Source organism: Paramisgurnus dabryanus, chromosome 17 (genome assembly GCF_030506205.2).
Source record: "Paramisgurnus dabryanus chromosome 17, PD_genome_1.1, whole genome shotgun sequence".
NCBI classification, from domain to species: Eukaryota; Metazoa; Chordata; class Actinopteri; order Cypriniformes; family Cobitidae; genus Paramisgurnus; species Paramisgurnus dabryanus.
In genome coordinates, this window is record NC_133353.1 from 35,456,078 (window position 1) to 35,479,681 (window position 23,604).

The 23,604-nt window shown below is 36.1% G+C and overlaps 1 protein-coding gene across 7 annotated transcripts in view; it reads left to right on the plus strand.

Moving 5' to 3' along the window:
* The window catches only part of ralgapa2 (Ral GTPase activating protein catalytic subunit alpha 2), a 143,824-nt gene that overhangs the window by 16,554 nt on the left and 103,666 nt on the right, over positions 1-23,604 (plus strand). For all 7 annotated transcript variants that reach the window (XR_012335337.1, XM_065267503.2, XM_073812491.1 and 4 more), the window contains exons 2-3: positions 11,679-11,789; positions 13,429-13,478. Coding sequence is in view for 6 of the 7 variants with exons in the window: in XM_065267503.2 (XP_065123575.1) it covers positions 11,679-11,789; positions 13,429-13,478 (161 nt within the window). In the remaining variant the exon portion in view is untranslated. The remainder of the gene's footprint in view (positions 1-11,678; positions 11,790-13,428; positions 13,479-23,604) is intronic.

The window sequence follows — 23,604 nt, forward strand, 5'->3', positions numbered from 1 at the left end:
GCTCTTAAAACTAGTATTATCCCTTTCTGGGAAACCTCCCCTATAAGCTTACGTACTACAGAGTGTGATGCATTTTAAAGCTTTAAAGTTGTATGAGGCAGTGTAAAACTAGGCACAAACCAGCAGCTGACCATACTAACTGATCTAATATTAGTGGATTTTATTTATCAAAAAACATTGTTGATAGAATTTTATAAAAAAACACATATTAGTGTAATGTATAAATATTGTAAATCAATGCATTTCTTGACTATTAATTAAGAAAAATCACAGCTCTTTGCCTCTAACTCAATGCATTTCAATGGCTCACTATGAGCCATTTTTGGGCTTCCATTGTCAGAAGTCTCTTCCTAAAGGGCTATGGGTAAAATTTGTCAGTGCCAACACTCGCAGTCTAATAGAGTTAAGCATAATGTATTTCCATGTATTTTGATTATCTGTTTTAAAACTGCGTTCATTTTATATTTTTCTATAACTGAATCAATAAAAATAGAACGTTTTGAGAATTTCTGAGATCATTTGAATGCTTCTAGTAATGTGTCGTGTTGGTCTTAAATTTTACTCATAATGGTCTTAAAAGGTCTTAAAAAGGTCTTAAATTTAACTTGCTGAAACCTGCAAGAACCCTGATATATACAATATATCAAATGAAAGATCAGACCCTCTGCTTTCAAAAAAAACAAATGTATCCTAGTACCTTGATAAAGGGTAGGTTTCTTCAAAAACACAACATTTTCAGCAAAAAGCTGAGATCGTTCCATTTTTGTGAAGGACTTGTGATTAAGTTAGAACTCCATGTATGTTTTGAGGATCGTTCTGAATCTGATCTCTTGCACGTGGTCTGTTGCTTCTGTGTTGTATAAGTTGCGTAATGTGTAAGGTGGATAATAACGGTATTGCGGATTGCCGGAAATACTCGTCATTGGCAGGGAGGCGTTTTCTCTTAATTGAAGAGTTAACTCGTCAATGGCGGGGAAAGAGTTAAAGGGATAGTTCACCTAAAATTTTCATTTACTCACCCAATGGTAAGCACACAGTTGACGGTAACCATTGATTTCCCTAGTAGGAAAAACAAATACTATGGAAGTCAGTGGGTACCATCAACTGTGTGCTTACCATCATTTATCAAAATATCTTCTTGTTAAAGTAATAGTTCATTAAAAATGAAAACTAGCCTGTAATGTATTCAGTAGGGGTGTGCAAAAAAAAAATCGATTCACATTTGAATCGCGATTCAAGCTTTGCAGATTCTGAATCGATTCATAGAATTCCAAAAATCGATTCATACATTTTTTTTGTAATGCCGTTTTACTATTGTCCTGAAATGAGTTTATCTCAGTATTCCCATAGATGACGCTGCGTCGTATTCACTCTGACGCCTGCACACTCTTGTCACAGTGTTTCCCACACATTGACTTTAATTGGGTGCTGTGCCTAGTTATATTAACAAGTGCCCAAGTATTTCTGGCGTCAAATTTTGTCTTTTTTGTTTTTCTGTGATGATGACACTCTGTAATAATGACATTTTGTGTGCGACATGATGAGCTCGGTGTCCGTTCACGTGCTCTCTGTTTCGCAATGAATTGGGATGCGACGCGAACAAGCTCGTGTCACATTGTATCCTTCATGTTTCTGAACTTGAGCAGAGTTTTACCATTAGAGAACTTCACGGAGCACCCGCGGACCGTATGGTTCCGGGTTTGTATTTGAAATGGTCAGTCAGGTCCGGGTCAGTCAAAGTTAAAGGACAAGTTCGGTATTTTAGACTTAAAGCCCTGTTTTCAGATTGTTTATGGTCAAATAGAATGGTTTTGACTGAAATTTCGACATTTTCGGCTGCCCTGAGAATTTTCGCGTGTTTGTGTTTCAGCTCAGACCTCTACAATGGGTTTAATGGTGCACTGGAACAATCCTTCCTAAAATGGATTAAACTTTCGTTTACAAAGACGTGAAACTCACCGAGTGGTCAGGGGTGTTCACTGGTATGCTCACACAAAAATCGCTCCAAAAGACGCATTCCAACAGGTTTTATCGTAGTTTTTACCAACTCCATTGACTGTATTAGACGTCCTGTGAGGTACGGTATTACTCCGCGCCGGGAACTTTGTTTCTATTCTTGCAATTGGCAAAGGCGGATTAGCACCACCACCTGGGCTGGAGTGTTTATTATTCAAGCTCTAAGCGGAAGAATGTACGGGTGTGAGGCGTTTGGGGAAATAGGTCCACAAGTTAACAACGAATGCTAAAACAGCTGTTGGAAAGCATCTTTTGCAGCGATTTTTGTGTGAGCATATCAGTGAACACCCCTGACCACTCGGTGAGTTTCACGTCTTTGTAAACGAAAGTTTAATGCATTTTAGGAAAAATTGTTCCAGTGCACCATTAAACCCATTGTAGAGGTCTGAGCTGAAACACAAACACGCGAAAATTCTCAGGGCAGCCGAAAATGTCGAAATTTCAGTCAAAACCATTCTATTTGACCATAAACAATCTGAAAACAGGGCTTTAAGTCTAAAATACCGAACTTGTCCTTTAAATTATTTCGGGTCCCGAGTCTGATTAGTGAGTAAAACCCGAGTCGATCGGAGAATGACCGTGAGCGCTACCGTGCTAAAGCTCGCGTGCAGTTTCAGCGTGCCGACGGTTTCTATGGCGATAACATTATTAATAAACCATATCTTTTCCAAAATCTATTGCACTGAACGAGCAAAGCTCAAGCTGACTTAAGATTTACAAAACGCAAAGCTGTAATGTAAAGTCCTCTGTCACTGGGACAGCAAGCAGACTTTTGAATCTGAAATAATGAGTGGATTTAGCTTTTTTTAATTGGCAAGAGAGAAATAGAAAGAGAGGCACTTTCCTTGCTTCTGCTCTAATAGACATAATAACCATTATAACACCAGTCACATTTATAATCTATAGACCTGCACTGTCATTAATATACTATATTATTGTATTTAATAGAGTTTGATAAAAGGGGTCATCTAATTGCTTCATATCAGTTTTTATTTTTGCATAAAGACATAAAGTAATATCAAACTACATTTAATTTGTTGTGTTTCTTTTCTTCAAAATTGTATATCTCCTACAATCAGTGACATAGGAAGAAGTAAACTACATTTAAATACTGTGAATCGTTTTTTATAATCAAGAATCGTTTTAGAATTGAAAATTGATTTTGAATCGAATCTTGAGCCTAAAAATCGGAATCGGATCGAATTGAAATTTTCTGAATCGTGCACCCCTAGTATTCAGCCTAATGCCATCCTAGGTTATATGACTTCCTTTTTCAGCTGAACACTAAACACATTTATCATTTATTATACAACGGGGCTGTTGAATCTTTCTGATTGGTTGAGAAATGTCTTAAAATAACCACCAGAGCAATGTCTTAGAAATTTCTGTCGTAACCGTGGTATAAGCAGAATAATTGACTCAAATTATTTCAAAATGTACACCCGCGGTTAGGGGTGTAACGATAAATGGTTTCTTTTTGTGATTTTAGTGACAGTGATTTTATATTGATAAGGATTTTATATTGATAAGTGACAGTGATTTTATATTGATTATTTCAACATGTACACCCATGGTTAGGGTTATAACGATAAATGATTTTAGTGACTTTTAGTGACGTAATTTTATATTGATAAGGATTTTATATTGATAAGTGGCAGTGGTTTTATATTGATTATTTCTAAATGTACACCCACGGTTTTAGGATATAACGATAAATGATTTTAGTGATTTTTTTTTTAGTGACAATGATTTTATATTGATAAGTGACAGTGATTTTATATTGATTATTTCAAAATGTACACCCGCGGTTAGGGTTTAACGATAAATGATTTGGTGATCTTTAGTGACAGTGATTTTATATTGATAAGGATTTTATATTGATAAGTGGCAGTGGTTTTATATTGATTATTTCTAAATGTACACCCACGGTTTTAGGATATAACGATAAATGATTTTAGTGATTTTTTTTAGTGACAATGATTTTATATTGATAAGTGACAGTGATTTTATATTGATTATTTCAAAATGTACACCCGCGGTTAGGGTTTAACGATAAATGATTTGGTGATTTTTAGTGACAGTGATTTTATATAAATGTGGATTTTTAGTGACAGTGATGAGGACTGATAAAAGAGCCATAGTACATGAAAGAGTCGAGCATAATATCACCTTTGTGAGTCAGAATCGATTGTGCAGGCATTATTAGTGTGTATCGTTACAACTCTACCCGCGATATAAAGCTTGGCGTCATGCCGCATTACCACCTTAAGTTGTACTTTTTTTGGGAGTAATTTATGGCCCGTCGCCAATTATTCTTTACATATTAAATATTTTAAATACTATCTTGCACTTTTCTTATCTTTGTAAAGGCATTGAATAATTTCCATTTTTTTCAATCAAGGAATACATACGATCCGGTGGGTTTGTCTTAAGCGAAATGATACATTTGTGAGAGAAATTGATTAATATTTCAAGTGTATTTAGTGATCAATATTTCATGTTTGAATGTTAACTTATCTAGATCAAAATTGGCCGCATGCCGACTACACGGCAGTAGAAGACGATTATTGGTTCTTGCGTGTCTTGTGACTGCGTGTTTCATTATGATGCAAATGACTCGCAAGAACCAATGATTGTCTTGTATCGACGTGGAGCCTGCAGAAGGTCTCCAGACAGCACTTGACAAACGCTATTGTTGCTTGACTGCAACAAGGTCAGCAAGACATCAAAACAAAGCATTTTCTTTGGCAAGGAAATTCCCCTGTATTATCAGTCTGTATTTGCCTCCTAAATGCACATCGCGCCAAACACACAGGCCTGTTATATTGAGCAGTTATTGCTTTCAAGACTTCCTGTTATCAGGCGTTTGTTATTCAGCTTATTCATGTGTCCGGCAGGTGAAGCTTTATGAATGAAACCGCAGCTTCACATGTTTTCCGATGCTTTCCGAGGCTCCGTGGGTCATTCAGGATTTTGAAGAATTGCCTCTGGTTGGCATTGTGATGAAAGCTGTCTGTCCCACTGAGGATGATGAATTGATTATCATCATCTCGAATGTTGAGGCCGTTCCAAGAATCTATCACAGTTTAGTGCGACTGCTGCTTGCGTATTATAGTGCAATAAAAGCCCCAGCTATATCTTTATTGCCCTCTGCATTCATATCGGTTTAGCTCCTGCTGAAAGCCTTGGATTTGTTATTAACCCCTGTCACATTGTGGTCAAAAGCTGCTGCCTTTGTCGTTTTCTCAATTTACTTAATAGGCTGTTGCAGAAACACACCAGCCCCTGACTTTTTTATAGAGCAGTTGCACATGTTTCTGATCACGTAATGTCATTTTTGATGGTATATTGTCATGCATATAAATATATAATTTTTTGTGCCTGGAGGTTTTAGCAGTTTGAAACAATATTGGTATCAGTTGATGAAAAGTATAAAATAATAATTTGATATAAAAGTTCTTAAACTCTTATATAAACGTTTTATATATAACTTTTAAATAAATTTTTCATTGAAATCAAATGATTCAAAAACATTAAAATTTTCAAAAAGGGACGAGCTCAGTCGGCTAGGTTGTAATTTAACCCAATCCGGGTTGTTTCATTCTAAAATGCTGGGTTGTTTTAACCAATAGCTGGGTCAAATATAAAAATTGTCTGGGTTAATTTTTAACCCAGCTGCTGGGCTCATCCCTTTTTGACCCAACACTGGCCCAGCATTTTTAGTGTATGGCAAATAAACACATTGAAAGGCTTATTTTGCACAAGCCAGTGAATTATGCCAGATACAGATTTTATGCCACAGCTAATCTCCTTGTCTTGGCTTGGTTTGGCCATTTCACATCTAAAAAAATGCATTAAACCATTTTAGTGTTGCATGAGATATATTGTCATACTGTCCAGGTCTATTCCATTTTGTCCATTGCATTGAGTCACTACAGTCCAAAGTGTGTGTGAGTTTAATCAGTGGCTCAGGTTGACCTTATTTTTTTCGGTCTGCATGCTTAATGCTTTGGAATTGGCTTGCTAAAAGCATCTGTTTATCCATGAGTTTCACAGAGCAGTCTATGATTTCTAGCCTGTGATATCTATTTTGCTTTCAGTGTCTGATCACATTCTTTCAGCCTTATAAAGCTGTTATTTTCTCCCCCCGAATGCCCACTTTGAATATTTTATATGCCCATCAGCTCTTGCCGTAGGTTGTATTTTTCTCACTTTCCGTTCCCACATGATAACTTAACAGATGCTGCTGGGCCCGTGTTCATGCCCTCAGGAAACAGCCACACTGAAACAAACCAGACCATTAGGAAACAACTCATAACTCATTCTGCATGCCTCTCTTTAAAACAGTACAGCAGGTCCGTGTTTCGTAAAGAAAAAAGATAAATAAGATTTATCTATAGAAGTGGTGTTAAACAATATGGTTGTGAAATTATAAGATTTTAGATGCTGTTTGTACGAGACTGGTATGTGTATATTCAAAGCTTGCATGCTGCAGCTCCCCATTAAACCTGCAATTCATTTGAATTCAAAATGATTTTGTTTGGCTTTAAATGTTTTATTGTTTATCGCCAAAAAGTGATTCTAAGGCTACGTTTACATGGAAACGATCTGAAGAGAATACGTAAAAGTGGCGTTGCGTTATCATTTTTTATTCCGCATTTATATGAGCGTTTTGGGGGGGAAATCTGCGTGCATATGGTGACGCAAAACTGTGTGATATTTGATGTAGTATGCACTCCAGGCTAGGGCTGGGTATCGATTCAGATGTTCCAGATCGATTCGATTTCGATTCACAAGCTATCGGTTCGATTCCGATTCTCGATTAAATTTTCGATTCCGGTTCTCAGGTAGGTTTTTATACTCGATTCTCGATTCAACTCAATGAATATAGATTTAATACACATACTATATTAATAAAAAAGAACAATGAACTGCAGTTTACAAGTGGGTAATTAATAAAAAGAAATTAAAAGCCACAACACGTCTTGCTTGCGAAATCTAAAATGCTTCCATTCCTCCGGTCAATGTTTGCGGAAATAAATATGAAAAAAAAAACGATTCTGCTCTTTGAGAATCGATTTTTAATCGACCACGTCTTAAAAAACGATTAATCGAAAAATGTGAAGCACTGACACACAACAACTGACACACAACAACACCAAGTTCTACCAGGTCTCGTCCAAAGCCGTCTGGTTTGCCTCCTGCGCGCACCAGTGGTAGATGTAATGTTTCGGCGCGAACGAAGTGCAGACTTGCGCGTTGAAATCTGGGGAGGTCACGTGACCAGCAGGAAGATCGCACACATCTCAATTCTCACAAGTGGGTTCTGTGTTCTCGCGACCTTCTGAGTTCATTCTTCCAAGGTCGCCTGGCAAGACCAGTCTCCACGAGAACGCAAGTCCGTTCTTTGCGTTCTTAGAATTGAGAACAGCCTACATCAAGTTATACATGAAACTAAGAGTAGATTTACTGAAAATATCTATCTACATTCTCTGCATGTGCTCCTCTGTTTGCATTCATGTCTTGGTTTATTCCTATTATGTGGACTCTGTATGTGGGACTTCAGTCTCTTAATCCGTGGTCCTGTTATGTGCAGTTGGACTTGATTGTTTGAGCACTTGTCATTTTCAATAGGGATAGTTCACTGGAAAAATGAATCTAATTACCCCCATGCCCCCCAGAATGCCACCGTGGTTCTTCTTGATTCGTAAAATTGGGGTTTACAGGTGCCGTCTCTTTAAGGGTCAAAATACAGGCAATAAATAATCATAGCTGATGTTGTATTAAGGCCTTATGATGAGAAACAATTGGTTTGTGCGAGAAACTGGGCATTATTTTAGCTAAAATACAGTGAACCACATAAACTACGTGAACACATTGTATTCTACTAAATACATAAAATAATTCTGTTTTTAGCAATGAAATGGATGCACTTTAAGAGATTTTTTAAAACAACCAGGAGTTGGAGAGTCTCTAATCGTTCAGGGGATGGCATTCCATAAACGTGGAATTGATTTCCACTGATTATTTGTTAACCAAACTTAACAGGGAGAACAATATTTGTTTATATTTATTTGTATGTTACCAACCTTATAGTAAAAACAGTAGTATTTACCTACTTATATTTTACTAATAAATGGGATCCCCTTTCTATCCAAAAATCTATGATGTCTACATTGGATAGATTTGTAAGATTAGGTGACTCTTGAATTGATGTGAACCCATTCTGTGAGGTTAATGATATTGCTGATTTTATTTAATTGTCATAAATAGTATATAACTTTTATAAGTTAGTCATGGACTTATAAAAATAACACCACATATAAAAATGGCTTAAATCTTTTTTTTCAAACTGCTCAGAAAAAAAGATGGGTGGAAAGATACATTTGTACCTTTTTCTTGTGATTTAAATTTAGAGATAAAAAAGAGTAATTAAATTTAGGCAGATACCTTCACTTGTAATGTTGTTACTGAATTGACTGTCACCTATGATGTAATTTCTGTTGAAATATAAAATAATGCATTATGGTCTTTAAGTTAAGGAAGTTAAAAGAATAATCAAACATTTCCTACTGAATGCACATCATGCATATTTCGGTTTATTTTTCGTTGAAATTTGTCTCACCCTTTAACGCCAACCTGCTGAACGCCAACGATATGGCTGTATCTGTAAAATAATCTCTACTTTCCCTTTTTATGCTTTTCTACTTCACACTTCCACCTTTTCCTTTGCTGTTTTCTGCAAAGCTTTTTGCTGACCATGACTGCTTGCACCATTGTTTGAAGATTTCCGTGTAGTATATTGTGGCTTTTATGCAATAACACTAGGGCTCTGCAATTAATAGTTTTTTTTATTTTTGATTTGAATTTTTGACTCAAACAATTACAAAAACCAAACCAGGATAATCGAGGTAAAACAATTATTGTGGAATTTAAAATATTAATCACATACCCCTGGACCTATGTGTTTGTAAGGCACTTCTAAAGAAACCACTGCTTTGACATTCGTAGCCTATTGCAACACTTGCTTAATAATAAGTAGGGTTGGGTATCGATTCCAAATTGATTCGATTTTGATTCACAAGCTATCAAATTGATTCGATTTTGATTCTCGTGTCGGTTTTCGAATCTGATTCTCGTGCCAATTTTTATACTCGATTCAACTCAATGAATATAGATTTAATAAAACTAATTGTGGTTGTTCATTTTGCATGTTGGCCAAACAATCTCCTGCAAATAACCTACAATGTGGACAAGACTTTATTCATACAGTCAAAAGTATGGTTTTATTAGATGCTTAAAATAGTTACGTAGTTCAATTAATGACTGACCTCAGGATAGGGAGTGTGTGTCATTATTAGGATTGAGACAATCAGGTTTTCATGGCAATTTTTTGGATTATCATTTGTCTGTTACTAATAATGAAAGAATTGACTGTCACAGGATATCACCCATCTCTCTCTCTCGCGCGCTCTTTCTCTCCTTGCACTTATAAAGCCCAGGTTTTCTAGTCATGTGAGGATGTTTCTGGGTCTCTCTCCTCTTTAATGAGTTGAAGTGTTTTTCTGGGCAGCAGGAAGAGGCCCGACACAATGAGGGTTGAAATGTAGAGCATATGAGGCGATGTGATAAGAGACACACCCTGTGCCGATATATTGCTGCTCTTCTGCTGTGGACTCTTTCTGCTGACACTTTTATAAGCGCAGTGAAGAAAACATAGATGTTTTATTTGTAGTTTATATACCGAATTTCCTAATATTATCAGTGTTGATGTTATGCGTAAATCACAGAAGTTGTTTAGTCATTTCATATTTGGCCTGTAGCTCCTGCGTTATGAAAGTTTCGGTAATGATGAAGTATCTCATTTTCATGGTTTCCGTGCCATTATTTAGTATGTGTCTCAGTCTCTCACTATGGGTAGCTCACCCATCGAAATTTGTTTTTATAGCTTTTTTGGTAATATCATGTAATTTACATTTAGATGTTCTAATACTTTAGCACAGAAAATGTTAATATTCAGTTGGCAATAGCCTAAAATACGGTGTGCCCTATCTCAAGCACAGTTAGCCCTGTGTAATGACTTCATCCATTTATCAAATGGCTCGTCGCTGCCCTCCCAGTCTGGCTCCAGGCGAAATATTATTTCAGCCATCAAATCCATTCTTCGTCATCATCTGTCATCTCTCCCTGCTGCTATTAAAAATCAGACCAGTGCCACAGCTACAGATTGGTTGCAAATGTTGGCGTTCCCTTGAAGCCACAATGTTTTGGAAACTGATGCAGCTTTTGGTGCTTTAATGACTTTGTTTTGGGAAAACGAGATAATGCATTTGCCACAATAACAATACACAACTGAAAAGATGTGTAGTTGTTAGACATTAGCATGTATCCAGTTCATCCTTTAATACTTACTCAGCACCACTGTAGACACTTTTACCACTGTCTATGAAATGCTTCATCCTTTTAATTTCGCTCAGGGGGTTTGTTGACCTAAACATGTCTTTGTATTTCTTAAAACTGGAAAGGTATCCCCGATAGCTAGAAAAGTAGGGCGAACACAGGCAAGTACAGTATACTTTAGGCTTAAGAGTCACATCTATCTAATCAACACTGATACAACCTTTCATCCTTAAAGGTGCCATAGAATGAAAAACTGTATTTATATAGGTATAGATAAATAATAAGAGTTCTGTACATGGTAATGAGATACCATGAGCCTCAAACACAATTGTGTTCTCCTTATTATGTAAACCTTTTGCATGGACAACACAGTTGTACGCCCCCAACATTAAATTACACATTAAATTAATTACAATGTTGTTACAATACAACAAAGAAAGTTGTAACTGCTGAATTAGCGCTAAATGCTAGTTAATGCTATATGCTAACGTTTAGGCTGAAGTTCTACTATTGACGTTACAGTTAAATTTTGCAGGTCCATACTGAAAAAACACAAACTTACCATTTAGAAATGTCCATTAACAATCTCCAAACAATTGATTATTCCTCAAAATCTGTATCTACATCTGATACAGACTCAAACATAAGATCTGTTTACACACACACAGAGCTACTGAAGGAGCTGCTCTGAGAAACAGCCAATCAGAGCAGAGCTCAACATTTATTATTCATGACCTTTTCAAATAAGGTAAAAATAGACAATTTTATTCTAAAGGCAAATCCTAATGTTGTAAATGGACATGTAAAAAGTTTCTGGATAATTTTTCACTTAATTAAGTTACATACCTTCTATGTGGATATCAGAGAACAATTTAACAGATTATTTCGATGCATTCTTTGGCACCTTTAAAAGCGTTTGCTTGTTTGATTATTACACAATTTTACTAATAACTTTTGACGTCTTGATGTTCTATGTGCACAATATCTTTAAGGTTAGTAAGGGTCAGAAGAAGAGGTTTAGCTAAATTTTCATGCTGTTCTTTTCATAAAATAAACTGGTTTCTATGGGCTGTTGCAAACACAAGGCCCCATAAATCAGTAGTTTTTTTTGTCATAAAAGAATGACTGCATGTAAGCTACTGAATGGCTGTGTACATTTATTGTACAAACATGTCTGTAATAGGAATGTTATGTAGGTACTGTCAAACATTACATTATGAATTGCACTTCTAAGTAGTTTTCTTTATTCTTTTTCTCCACAGATATTACTGAGCGGAATGAACTGAAGGCATTTTTTGAAACCAACTGCTCACAAATTTATTTTATCTTCTATGAGAATTTCATTACACTGGAAAGTAACCTAAAGCAAAAAGGTAAGCGAAATGTTTGTCCTGTTATTATTGAATGCTATCTCATGTTTATAATGTTGGGTCACCGTAGATCCGTGTTTTGTAAGTTGCCCCAAGCTCACAAAGGTGTCCAATCCGCCAGTCTGGAGTGTCTAGTTCATTTTCAACAGGAGAGTGGCAAAACACGGACAATTTCACAGGCAGATCGTAGACCGCAGGCGGTGCTTGTGCGTTAAAAATACCTGCTATTTCCTCCGGCATGGCTCTTTACAGCAGGTTAGGTGCCGAGAAAATTGCACGGCGATTCAGCCGCTTGTTGCATATTGTGTATAAAAAACGCCCATTAATCAGTTTCTGTCTTAGCAGGCCGTGATGGCAAAACGCTTAAGGTTCTAGTTTTGAAAAGCGTTTCTACAATATTAAATGTCGTGGCTACACCGAGGTTTAGAAATGAGAGTAGCACATGCCCTATAATTTCAAATGGTATTAAGTACTGTAATGCTTTACATATGCAATAGCTTTTTCTTACTAAATGACTGTTCCCATTACAAATGAAGAGTTTCGTTGCAAAACGAGATAAATCCGTTTTTTTATATTTTTGTTAAAACATTCAATTCAATTCAATTCAATTCAATTCAATTTTATTTATATAGCGCTTTTCACAAAAGTCAATTGTTTCAAAGCAGCTTTACATAAATAGAAGCAGTGAAAAGCACAGAAAAACGACAGATATGCATGATAAACAGATAAACATGTTTATTATTATGTTATCATGTTATTGTGTTGTTTTATGGTGCTACTTAGCTGTATTGTTTAAGGTATGAAGGTTTAAATCAAAACAAACCAACTGCAGTTGAATTGATATTAATTGGAATGCACAACCAAAAAACGAGATTTCTGAACAAATAAAAAACGGATTTAGCTCATTTTGAAACGTAACTCTTCAAATATATTCCAGAAAAAAAGTTTATGATTTACAAATTATTTTACAATTATTTGGCAATACAAAGTGTATAAGGTATAATTTTGTTAAGGTTCCATGCAGAGGAAGTAAAAATAAAGTTTTTTCACAATATGAGTGTGTTAATGTTTCTGAGGACTCATGAAATTTAGTGTTCACAGAGAAGTGTTTTTCTAGTTTTCTTGGTAAATAATTTGTAGTTTGTTTAGTTAGTATTAACACATTATCAGCAAAAAATTATTTGGCCCTCACATGGTGACCATCCGGCCCTCATCCTAAAATGAGTTTGACACCCCTGCCCTAAATTATGTGACTTGTTAAGAGGAAGTGAGCCATTAGGCCTACTTCTATTAGTTTTCCGTTTTTTGTCTGGCGAATGATAAAGAGCATGTAAGTTTTACCTCCTTGCAATAAAAAATACATAGCAGTTTAGTAAAGACCACTTGGAACCCAAATGCTATCATTGCTGAAATTTTTTCATGAACAAGCACCACTTTTTCTTAAAAAATATGAAATAGTAGTTGCTCAGTGTTAGTACTTGTAGATTATTAAATCCTGACAACAAGTTCTTGCTTGCATCTGGGTCTCTTGTACCGTATGTTGTAGTTAGCAATATGGTGCTGAACTTAATACAAATAAAAATACAAATAAATACAAATAAAAAATGCAGTTATTAAATTGAAAATTGTGTTGCTTTTTCAGGGAACAAATCTCAACGGGAGGAGCTGGACTCCATCATCTTTATTTTTGAAGTAAGTTTCCTCTACGTCTGCTTTCTTTTGAGTTTAGTGCCGTGTGCTCTGTTGTTGAGTTGAACATGCTTAACACTGCCGGTATCTCTCGATCTGACATTTGGGATGTGACGTGTTTTTCAACACGTCTGTTTGCTTGTCTGCATCTTCAGTCGGAGCAGGTTTTTCCACTCTGTCCTGTCTTTCCTGGAGGTGCCATCCTCCATGTGTTTTTCCCACCTGGCTGAAAAGTAGACGCTAGTTTGCAATACAAATAGGCAGCCAGGCGCTCTCTGGTTTCATTTGCTCAGGGAGGAACAGTCTTTTTTTAGGAAAAATAGTGTCAGGGTGTGACAAGACAGTTTGTGTTGCATAAACGGAAGTTGACATAAAAAGCCACCCTGGAGAAATTCATACGTTTTGGCTTTATCAAAAGCACTTTGGTACTCTGTGGTATTTCTGTATTTCTAATGGTTTGTTGTGTGGAGTCTTGCCTTGGTGTTTTTTGCAGCATTTCCACTTAAACATATTGGATTAGGCCTTAGTTATTTTAGGACATTTAAGTAGTTTTTACAAACACCTTACAAAAAACAATACTGGTGTGCATCTTGAGACAAAACAATTGCAATGATATATGTTAAAGAGCACCTATTGTCCAATTCACGTTTTTAAATTTCCTTTGATGTGTAAGTGTGTATAAGTACATGTTAACGATATGCAAAAGGTACAAACCCCAAAGTAAACGATGATGCGAGTTATCATCTCTAACGTAAATATGTTTCCTTGGACTACAACAAACACACAGATTGTAGGCATCAGTTTACTTTCTGGGATTGGTGATGTAGTAAAGATCGACATTATCATAATTCTTCCTGTTCGGACTTAACTCCTGTTAGCAACCAAATCTTTCAAACATGGTAAGGAGCGTCACATTTTTTGTTGACGTCAGATGTATTCAGTCCAATCACAACGTACAGATTAGCTGGCCAATCAGAGACGCATAGCTTTTCAAATCTGTGCATTTCAGGAAGAGAGGGAAATCTGGAGCTACAAAAATGTAGGGTATGTGGAAAATAATGTGTTTTTTTCACGTGAACGCATTGTATTATAACAAATACACAAAAAAAGTTTTTTTGCAATGAAATAGGTGCTCTTTAAGATACAGTACAAGGTGTTTTGAAATGAAAGTATTTTACTAGGATTAACCCTGTCTGGGAAACATTGTTGTTATTTTGTGCTTCAACTTTGTGCTAGACTTTTATTTAGAAAATTTAATCCTTATCGCATTATATCATCTAATCTTTACATGTAACATACTGTATGTGACTCGTGCTGGCAAAATGAGTCGGAATGCGAACTGTTTAATTTTGAACTACAGACGAAAGAAAGTATAAATGTTGATTTTGGTCGAAATTGAGGTTTTAATATAAGTACATTAAGCTCTCATCTAGCTATCCCATTAAACATCTAAAATTATCTTTATTTGTACTTTTTTTAAGAGGTGTGTACCGTCCTAAATGCTTAATCTAATACAAAGATGCGCATATACGATCGCAAACACTGCCTAACGATCGTTTGCAAAATAAAAGTTTTGGTTTACATAATATAGGTGGGTGTACTGTGTATAATAATTAATTATATATAAATGCACACACACACATTCATGTATATATTTTTAAGAAACATTTGCATGTGCATTTACATGTTTATATTTATATATAATTTATATTATATATAAATATTTATTATATAAATATGTTTTTATCCAAATGCGCGTCTGACATTTTGGTTTCGGTTTTTAAACAAGGAATTAGGAATTTTTTTCAGACTCCAAAATATCATAGATCATTTTAAAGTATTTTTAATAGACAATGTATAAATATAACACATTGTCAAAATATAAATAACTAATTTTTGAAAATTTGCTCATTCCGACCCAATTTGCCAGCATGGAACACATATAATCTATATATCCGGTTTGCATGCCATAATAATGTTACATAATTTTGTAGTCGACGTAATCGTTGACTATTCAAACATCTCTGATGATCGGCTCATGACTACACGAATGTGCTGAAGCTTTCTAGTCGAGCTCCTGCATACAGTGAAGGCAGTAAATGAACCATAATTGGATTTTCACCGTGGCAGCATGAAAGAACCGCAGCCTCCATCTTACACATGCCCATTTACAGCAGCACCATCCTCATTCCTCCTTCATGTTGTGTCACAGCTCGTCCTCTCATTACTGCTGGAAGGGATTATGCCAAACGCCACACTGTGATGGCTGTTTGACCCCTTTTTATGGGTCGGCAGAGGAGAGATGATCGCTCAAGCTGCTGTCTGGAAGGGGGTGATGGGGGCTTGTATTGTTGTACACCTCCTCCTCCTCCTCTTCCTCTGAGCTTCTCTCTTTGTGTCTGGCACCATCTACCGCAGCATTGGATTTTGGCTGCTTTCCTCTGTGTAAATGCGTGGAAAATGGTCTGACTGTATGTTTTCGTGTTGCATTTACCCTGCGAATGCTTGATAAACCACTGACATCGCACCATCCCATCACTGTTTTACCAAGAACATTACAATGCATACACAAAGAAATTTGTAGCCAACCCACATCAACTAATGTATCCTAATGATGGTTCACACAACTACTGGGATTTGTAGTAATCAGAAATTATCCAATTTCTTTGAGAGTTAATTCATTTCAATTCAGTTCAGTCCAAATTTATTTGGACAATGCGTACAGTTTCCATACGTACAGTTTCCGTACAGTTTGCATAATTGCCATTAAAGTAAAATTACTGAAAAAAACTTGTCAGACGGACCTACTGGGTTTCACATCTGAACTCTTTATTGCCACCATTTTAACTATACAATGTGGGTTGAAAATTTAACTTTGAGAAGATGTTAGTGACAGAGATCTTTGACAGTCAGTTATGCAAATGTGCAGCATTCGTAAGCTCACGTGATCTGCAGCATGAAGCCATTGGACAATACATGGACAATCGGTTCATGCTGTAAACTTAACACATCACATTGTTAGTCATTGCACATATAGTGTAAGTCAAACATGGCTGCTTTAGATCGAGTTTTGTAGATAAACTCGGTCTCAAACACTCATCTGATCACGGCTGGTCATGAAACACCCTGGATGATGAATAAGAGCATTGTTATCACCCTTGATAGTCATTAGCTTAAGACAGCGTCTTTGGCATCCAGATGGGCAGATAATAGCGGCTTCCTCTCTGCTCAGTGTGGGCTGTCCACAGCAATGTCTCACACTCACAGGTGCCACACAAACACAAAGAGCCTCTTATGGCAAAGAGAGAGGCAGTTGGGGAAAACAAGACACGCATTTGCCTTGCATTTCCATCTCCTCTTAAAGCGCTCCTGCCAAAAATGTGTCTCTGAAGAGCCACGTGAAGTCTGAATTCACACAATTTATAAACAGTTTAAAGGAACACGCCGACTTTTTGGGGCTTTAGCTTATTCACTGTATCCCCCAGAGTTAGATAAATCCATACATTACCTTTTCTTCTGCGTCCCATAACTCTGTCTGATGCACCCACTGCTTGCCTAGCTTAGCACAAAGACTGGAAGTAAATGGCTACAGCTAGCATACTGCTAAATATGCTAAAATGACAAAAAAGCTATGACAAAATAAAGCCAACATTTTCCTATTTATATGTTGTGCAGGGCTCCAGACTGCCACCAAATGCCACCAAAATTTGAGAGTGTGCCACTGAATTTTTCATCCAGTCGCACATGTGACAGTAAATTTGACCTTTTTTTGTGATGTGACACGGAATTTAAAACAGCACATTGTACTTTCTGCATCTATCATCAAAGTATTTATTAGTAATACAGTGTATTACTTAGTAGAAATGTGAATATTTGCTTAGCATGTTGATTTACGGTATGTGCACTAGGGTTGCCGCGGTGACGTAATTTTCCCACCGGTTAATCGGCGCGTCACAAACTCGGTGATCCCGGTGTCACCGAGTGGGAGGGGCTTATAAATGCGCATGCAGACGTGCACATTTTACTTTCACTTTTGAATTACGCAACTGTTTAAATGCAGCGCTTGCGTAAGCTGCGTTAAATCGCCTATGAATTTGCGTGCAATTCGAGTGCAACAGCTGGTTTACTTAAGTGCTTGAGTCAATGTGCGCAGGTAATTCTCAAAGAACCCGCCAGTCCCAAGCAGAGCAACCGGCTACTTCTCCATAAAAGCGCTGCTTGAATGATGGGTTTAATATTTTTCTTGATGAAAAACACAACAACAAAACGATCTCGCTTATATTAAACATCATATATGTATATTATAATAAAAACGAGTAAGCACGCAGCTTCTGTCATCATCTGGTCAGTCAGCTCACTTTGCAAACTCTGACAGAAATAAATGAAATCTGACACCTGCTGCTCTGTGACGCGACGCGCGTTCAGCTCCGCTGAATTCAGACAACAAACACATTCAGTTGTAAGTGTTTGCTCTCTCTAACAAAACTAAATGATTTAATTACACGAAAATATCAAAACGACGGTGAAAGACGGTGTCGCGGTGGGCAAGTGATATAACCGGTGAGAGGCTAAAGCACCGGTTATCACCGTTTCACCGACTATCGCGGCAAGCCTAATGTGCACCCAAAATTTTCTGATTGCGCCCCTAAAACTTTCAGTTGGGGGCCACTATGCTCCTAGTCAAAAAAGTCTGGAGCCCTGTTGTGATTTGTATAGTCACAGCGTGTACAAATAACAAGGTCATATGAGACACAGCCATCTTTTAACCGTATATATACTATATTATATAGAACTATATTATCAGAAGGCAAAGCACTGCTACTTGGGCGGCGTGATTAGCGCAACACGCTAATTAAACTAAATACTGTGTATGGACTTTAGAACAATTATATAATACAATAGTGGATTAAACACCAACATTTAAAGTCTAAGGTTAAAATGCATGTTTTTGTGTATCTTTCTGATTTTAAATACTTTGGTGAGTTAATAAGAATAAACACAGATTACAATTCTCACTATTAACTGGTTGGTTATTACCATTAATATTACTGAGATATTGGCTGTTTATTAATACTTAAAAAGAACTTATTAATGCCTGATTCTGCAAAAACTTATTCTACATCCTTAATCCTACCCATACTTAAACTTACCAACTAATTTACTAAGTATTAATAAGCAGTAATTAGGACTATATTGAGGCAAAGTAGTTAATAGTTAGTTAACAGTAAGAATTGGACCTTGAAAAGTGTGAATAATGTATGTACTTTTATATGATTTATGTGAGCCGTTTTGAGCCTATCTTCGTATCATTTACTTTATTTTGAGGTATGTGTTTAATCTTTCAACAACATTTCTGCCAAATTCTTAATAAAAATAATGTTTTTATTTGCATTTATTTATTGAAAATTGAAATGGGGAAAACATGGTCAAAATAACAAAACAAAAAATGTGTTTTCTGATCTTTAATACAGAAATTTCAAATTAATTTCTTAACAACAAAATACTGTTTTTACATGTTATTACATTTAGTAAAAACCCTAATTTTTAGTCACATCTTTCATGGGTCTTGTCATGCTCTGTCTTTTACATTTGCTGTTGGGTGACTTTGTCACTGCCGATGTTTGCTTTTTTTGAAATTCAAAAGACATTGGACTGAAATGGTCAAAAATACATCTAGAAATGACGATTAAACTAAAAACTGCAGTGGTCTCTTAAACTTTTCCTTGGCTGATTTTACAGGATATTTCTTGTTGGATATTGGTATTACCAGACTGTTTCTTACCCATGGTCTCAGGCCCTTCTGTAATCTATGACATAATCAGACCTCTGATCCCTCGATCTTTGAACTCATTTCATGTGACTGAACTGATCCTGGGTCAGTGCTTTTCGTTACACTGGCCTGTTTTTGCCCTCTTTGCTGACTGCCGAGTACCTTGTAAATATGGGAAAGTTGACTAAGGGACATTTTTTGTCAGTTTTGTTTACATTGCCTGTACCAAGAAATGGTTTTCACTTCAAAATACATGTCTCTTTATTAATTGAACTGTAGAAAGATGTATAAAGGCACACATAAATAAAATATGGATATCAATGCTTGGGGGCCAGAAAATGCAGACCATTAAAGGGCCAGTGAATAAAATTACCTGGTAATAGTTATGAATAATGACCAACAGTTAGAGCTTTCCTAGGACTGGATTAAAGTGCATTGAAGTTGAGTCTTCAATTTTGACGTTGTATTTTTTTAGAGAAATACTAATGAGTACTAATGACTAATAATGTTTACTTCAAGTTTCTTTAAAATAATCGTGGATGCTTAGGGAATGCGTACTTTCACTTGATTTTTTATTTGTATATTTTTAGCAAACATGACTTCTGGAAATATTCTTGATTTTTTGTATGAGAGAATTTTCATCTGTGTTTGTGTGAGAGACTTTTTTTAAAACGCTAACTCTGATGATTATTGTACCATAGGTTTTATATTTTGAGCTATTTGTGTGTTTAAGTAAATGTATGTCATCTAAATATTGATAATTTTTAGCTTTTCCTTTGCATCATACACTAGGAAATTTTCAGCCTTCTATTTTAAGTTTTGGCCTCTGAAAAATTGCCATAACTGTTGAAAAAAAAATTTTTTTTTTGGTCGGCCTGACTCCCTTTTCCAAAGTGTTTTTTAAAAATTACGCACCTCGCCCTTAACTAAGTTAAAGTAACATAAACATATGTTGATTTGACAAAAAATGCTGCTTTTTTACAAAAATGAGATAATTAAATGAATGCTCTCGGCACAGATTATACGTCCATCAAATACTTTGCTTCAAATTCACTTAATCTCGGCCTCAGGCCTTCAGAAATACCTGTTTGTTGGCAGAATGCATTAGAGTCTGATTGCACTTAGAGGCTTTTGCAGTACTCTTAATTGACATGTAGTGTATACAGCATATCCATCATCAATGCGATATTATGGCAAAAAGACAAACCTTTATGACGGAGGTGGCGTTTAGAGGCTTTTGCATCTGAGCTCCTGTAATATGGTTATGTTATTATCAGCATTATCTTAATCAAATCAAATCAGAACATAACCCCCTGATAATGTGTTAATGTAACGGCAACCCCTATACAAAATGGTATTTTGCCAGCAATCCATTTGTAATTGTGTGCATGTTTTCACGAGCAGAACTGATTGGCCATCAGCAATGTCCATTTATGCCCATTTAGTATGTAAATGGCCTGAGAAAGTCATAAATAATAAGAGAACAAGGAACTGAAACATATTCTGCTATCAGTTCTCTCTCTCTTTCTCTCTCTTTCTTCTAGGGAATATAGGCAGGGCTACATGGAGCTGTTTGTCCATATATATTGAGTGATATTATTGCTTTGGTTACCTTTGTTAGTTTTTAATAAATATTAAATAAACATTTTTATTAAACTTTTTTAATTAAGCAAATTCATTTTAAGTGCCATACTGTTAAGATGCAGGCCTGGTGAGCGTATTGCAAGTAAAGCACTTGTTTTTAATTTATTTTATTTGGTATTAAGTCAACATACAACCCGTTTTGCTTTTTTAATGTGTGTTTAAAAGTAAAACAGCTAATTCTTCAAAATAAAATAAAAGTAAAAACTCTAAGGAGGCACTTGATTTTACCATTGTCTACATATTGTCTATGAGGCAGAGATTTTAAATAAACTGTTTATGATAAGGTCTGTATTTTTTATATTTTTATATGACAATGCTTGTTAAGACCAAACCCCCAGTAAAGTCAGTAAACTTTATTCAGTTAGTGATTGGGAAATTCTGGCATATCCTGTTCCTTTATTCCTTTGTTTCTCGTTTTTTTGACTGTAACGTATCCCTCCCTTTCTCTCTTTCTTTGCTAAATTGGGATGATTGAACATAAAATAATGCAAAGATCATCCGGTAAAAGAACCAGATGTAAGTCATGTCATTTATGGCATACGCTTGTATGTCTTATAAATAATTATGTGTCATTTATTAATTAATGTGTTCATTTTGTTTCATTACTTTATTGAATGATCTGAGGGATTTGCATTGTGTTGCTTCCACCTTCTGGATAATTCAGAAATTGCAGTGGCATGTCTAGAGAAATCATGGGTTATTTTGCTGGAATTGTGCTTGGGCAGATTTGAATCATATGATTTATGATATGGCCTGTCATCTTTCTATGTGTAATATATTTATCATATATTTCATTATAAACACTGAGTCTGTTGTTAAGATAATAGCATATTAGCAGGATTTACATTTTTCTTGTTTTTTGCAGATACGACTTGTAGGTGTATTTAAACATTTGAACTGTTTGCTATGAAGTGTTTTTCACATCGCAGACAAAATCAGGCTTCCTTAAAGTTAAACTTCACAGTATTTTCATCAATGTTTTTGAAATAACTATAATGGCCAGAATTGTTTGCACAGTGCTTTTCTCCAGTAAAATTTAATTGTGTTTGCGGTGGCACTAGATTTGATAGCACATTGTGTGAATCCAGCTTTGACGTTATAACTGCATGATAGTTATTAAATGGACGCTTGAGCTGATTAATTTCCCAAATTGTCTGTACTGATTTCAAATCTGCAAAATTGTGTGGAATGGATGACAATGCTTTCAATTTATTAAGAGTGCTGCTACACCCTATTAGTAAAATTTGTAAAGAATAAAAAATTGATTAAACAGTAGTTATTATTATGCCAGATTCTTACATAAAGTATAATTATTTTCCAATTAATTAAGTGGAAATGCTTTTAAATAATGTATCATAATTTACTCATTTGTGAAATGCATATAAAAGACTAAACCTCATATATATGTCTGACTACTGTGTATAACAATTTTGCATATATAAATACACACATGCATGTATATATTTAAAAAATATTTACATGTGTATATATAATTTTTTTAAATATTTATATTTAATTTATATATAATTTGTATTTAAATATACCTGATTATTATACACCGTACACCCACATATATATGATGTAAAAACTTATATTCTGCAATATATAGAGTGTCATGTCCTCTGTACGTCACACCATTAGCGGCGTCTGTTAATTACAGCATTACGTATAGTGGCCGCTGTGTTTTATGTGCTGTGCTTTGATGGATAATACAGGGTTCCCACGGGTCCTTGAAATCCTTGAAAGTTTGTGAATCTGGGGGGGAAACGTCTCTGGTTACCTATGTAACTGTTGTTCCCTGAGAAGGGAACGAGACGCTGCATCTCCCTTGCCATACTTCCTGGGTCCCTGTAACGCCATCTTTGGCAATATTTTAGATAGCGATGTACTTCTTGGCTCCCGTGTGACCCTATCTTTGTCGTTAAGCCTCACCATTGGTTGAGTTTGATAAACATATACACACGCACTTACCTCTGGAGGCATCCCCAAAGTGTCACCGCAGCGACGCAGCACGACTTCCCTCATATGGAAACTGTAACATTGTATCTTAAAAGGTAACACGATGTAACCTTGCTTTCACTTGTGTCCCCTGTGTCCCCACATTTCGTCCTTGAATTTGAGGGTATTAGACCTGGAAGTTCTTAAAAGGTCCTTGAATTAGAAGTTAACTAAAGTGTGAGAACCCTGGTAATAATAAATTGTTATTTAAAATTATGAGACAGACTAAACATAATGTTATGCATACAGATTTCGTACTCTGACCCATTGGAGCATGCCTGCTACCTGTAACCTTTATTGCGCAAACCGTCATTGCCAGAAAGTTACAAACTTATGCATAAGAAATACAGTAATGTTGCTCACAGCAAGCTACCTGTAATCAGCCATCATCTGTCCTCAGATGGTCCTAAAGTCTTAGCAGCTTATCGGATGTTGCGGTCTCAAGCATTCACCACTCAGACACGCCGCTTCAGAAGTTGTGGTGGCATGTGGCAGCTGTAAATCCCAGGGTGGCGTCCAGGACTATCACTCCTCGTGTAGTATATTCTCAGTCATGCACGCCACGTGGGAAGCATGCCGAGTGTGGATAATGCAGATGCAAGAATGCTTGTTGTAATGCTCCATCCTTATGCTTGGAGAGCTGCCGCAGATTAACGCAGACCCTGGCATCCAAAGTCGTCTCAAAACCGTCATTCCAATTCCGACAGGGTGCATTTT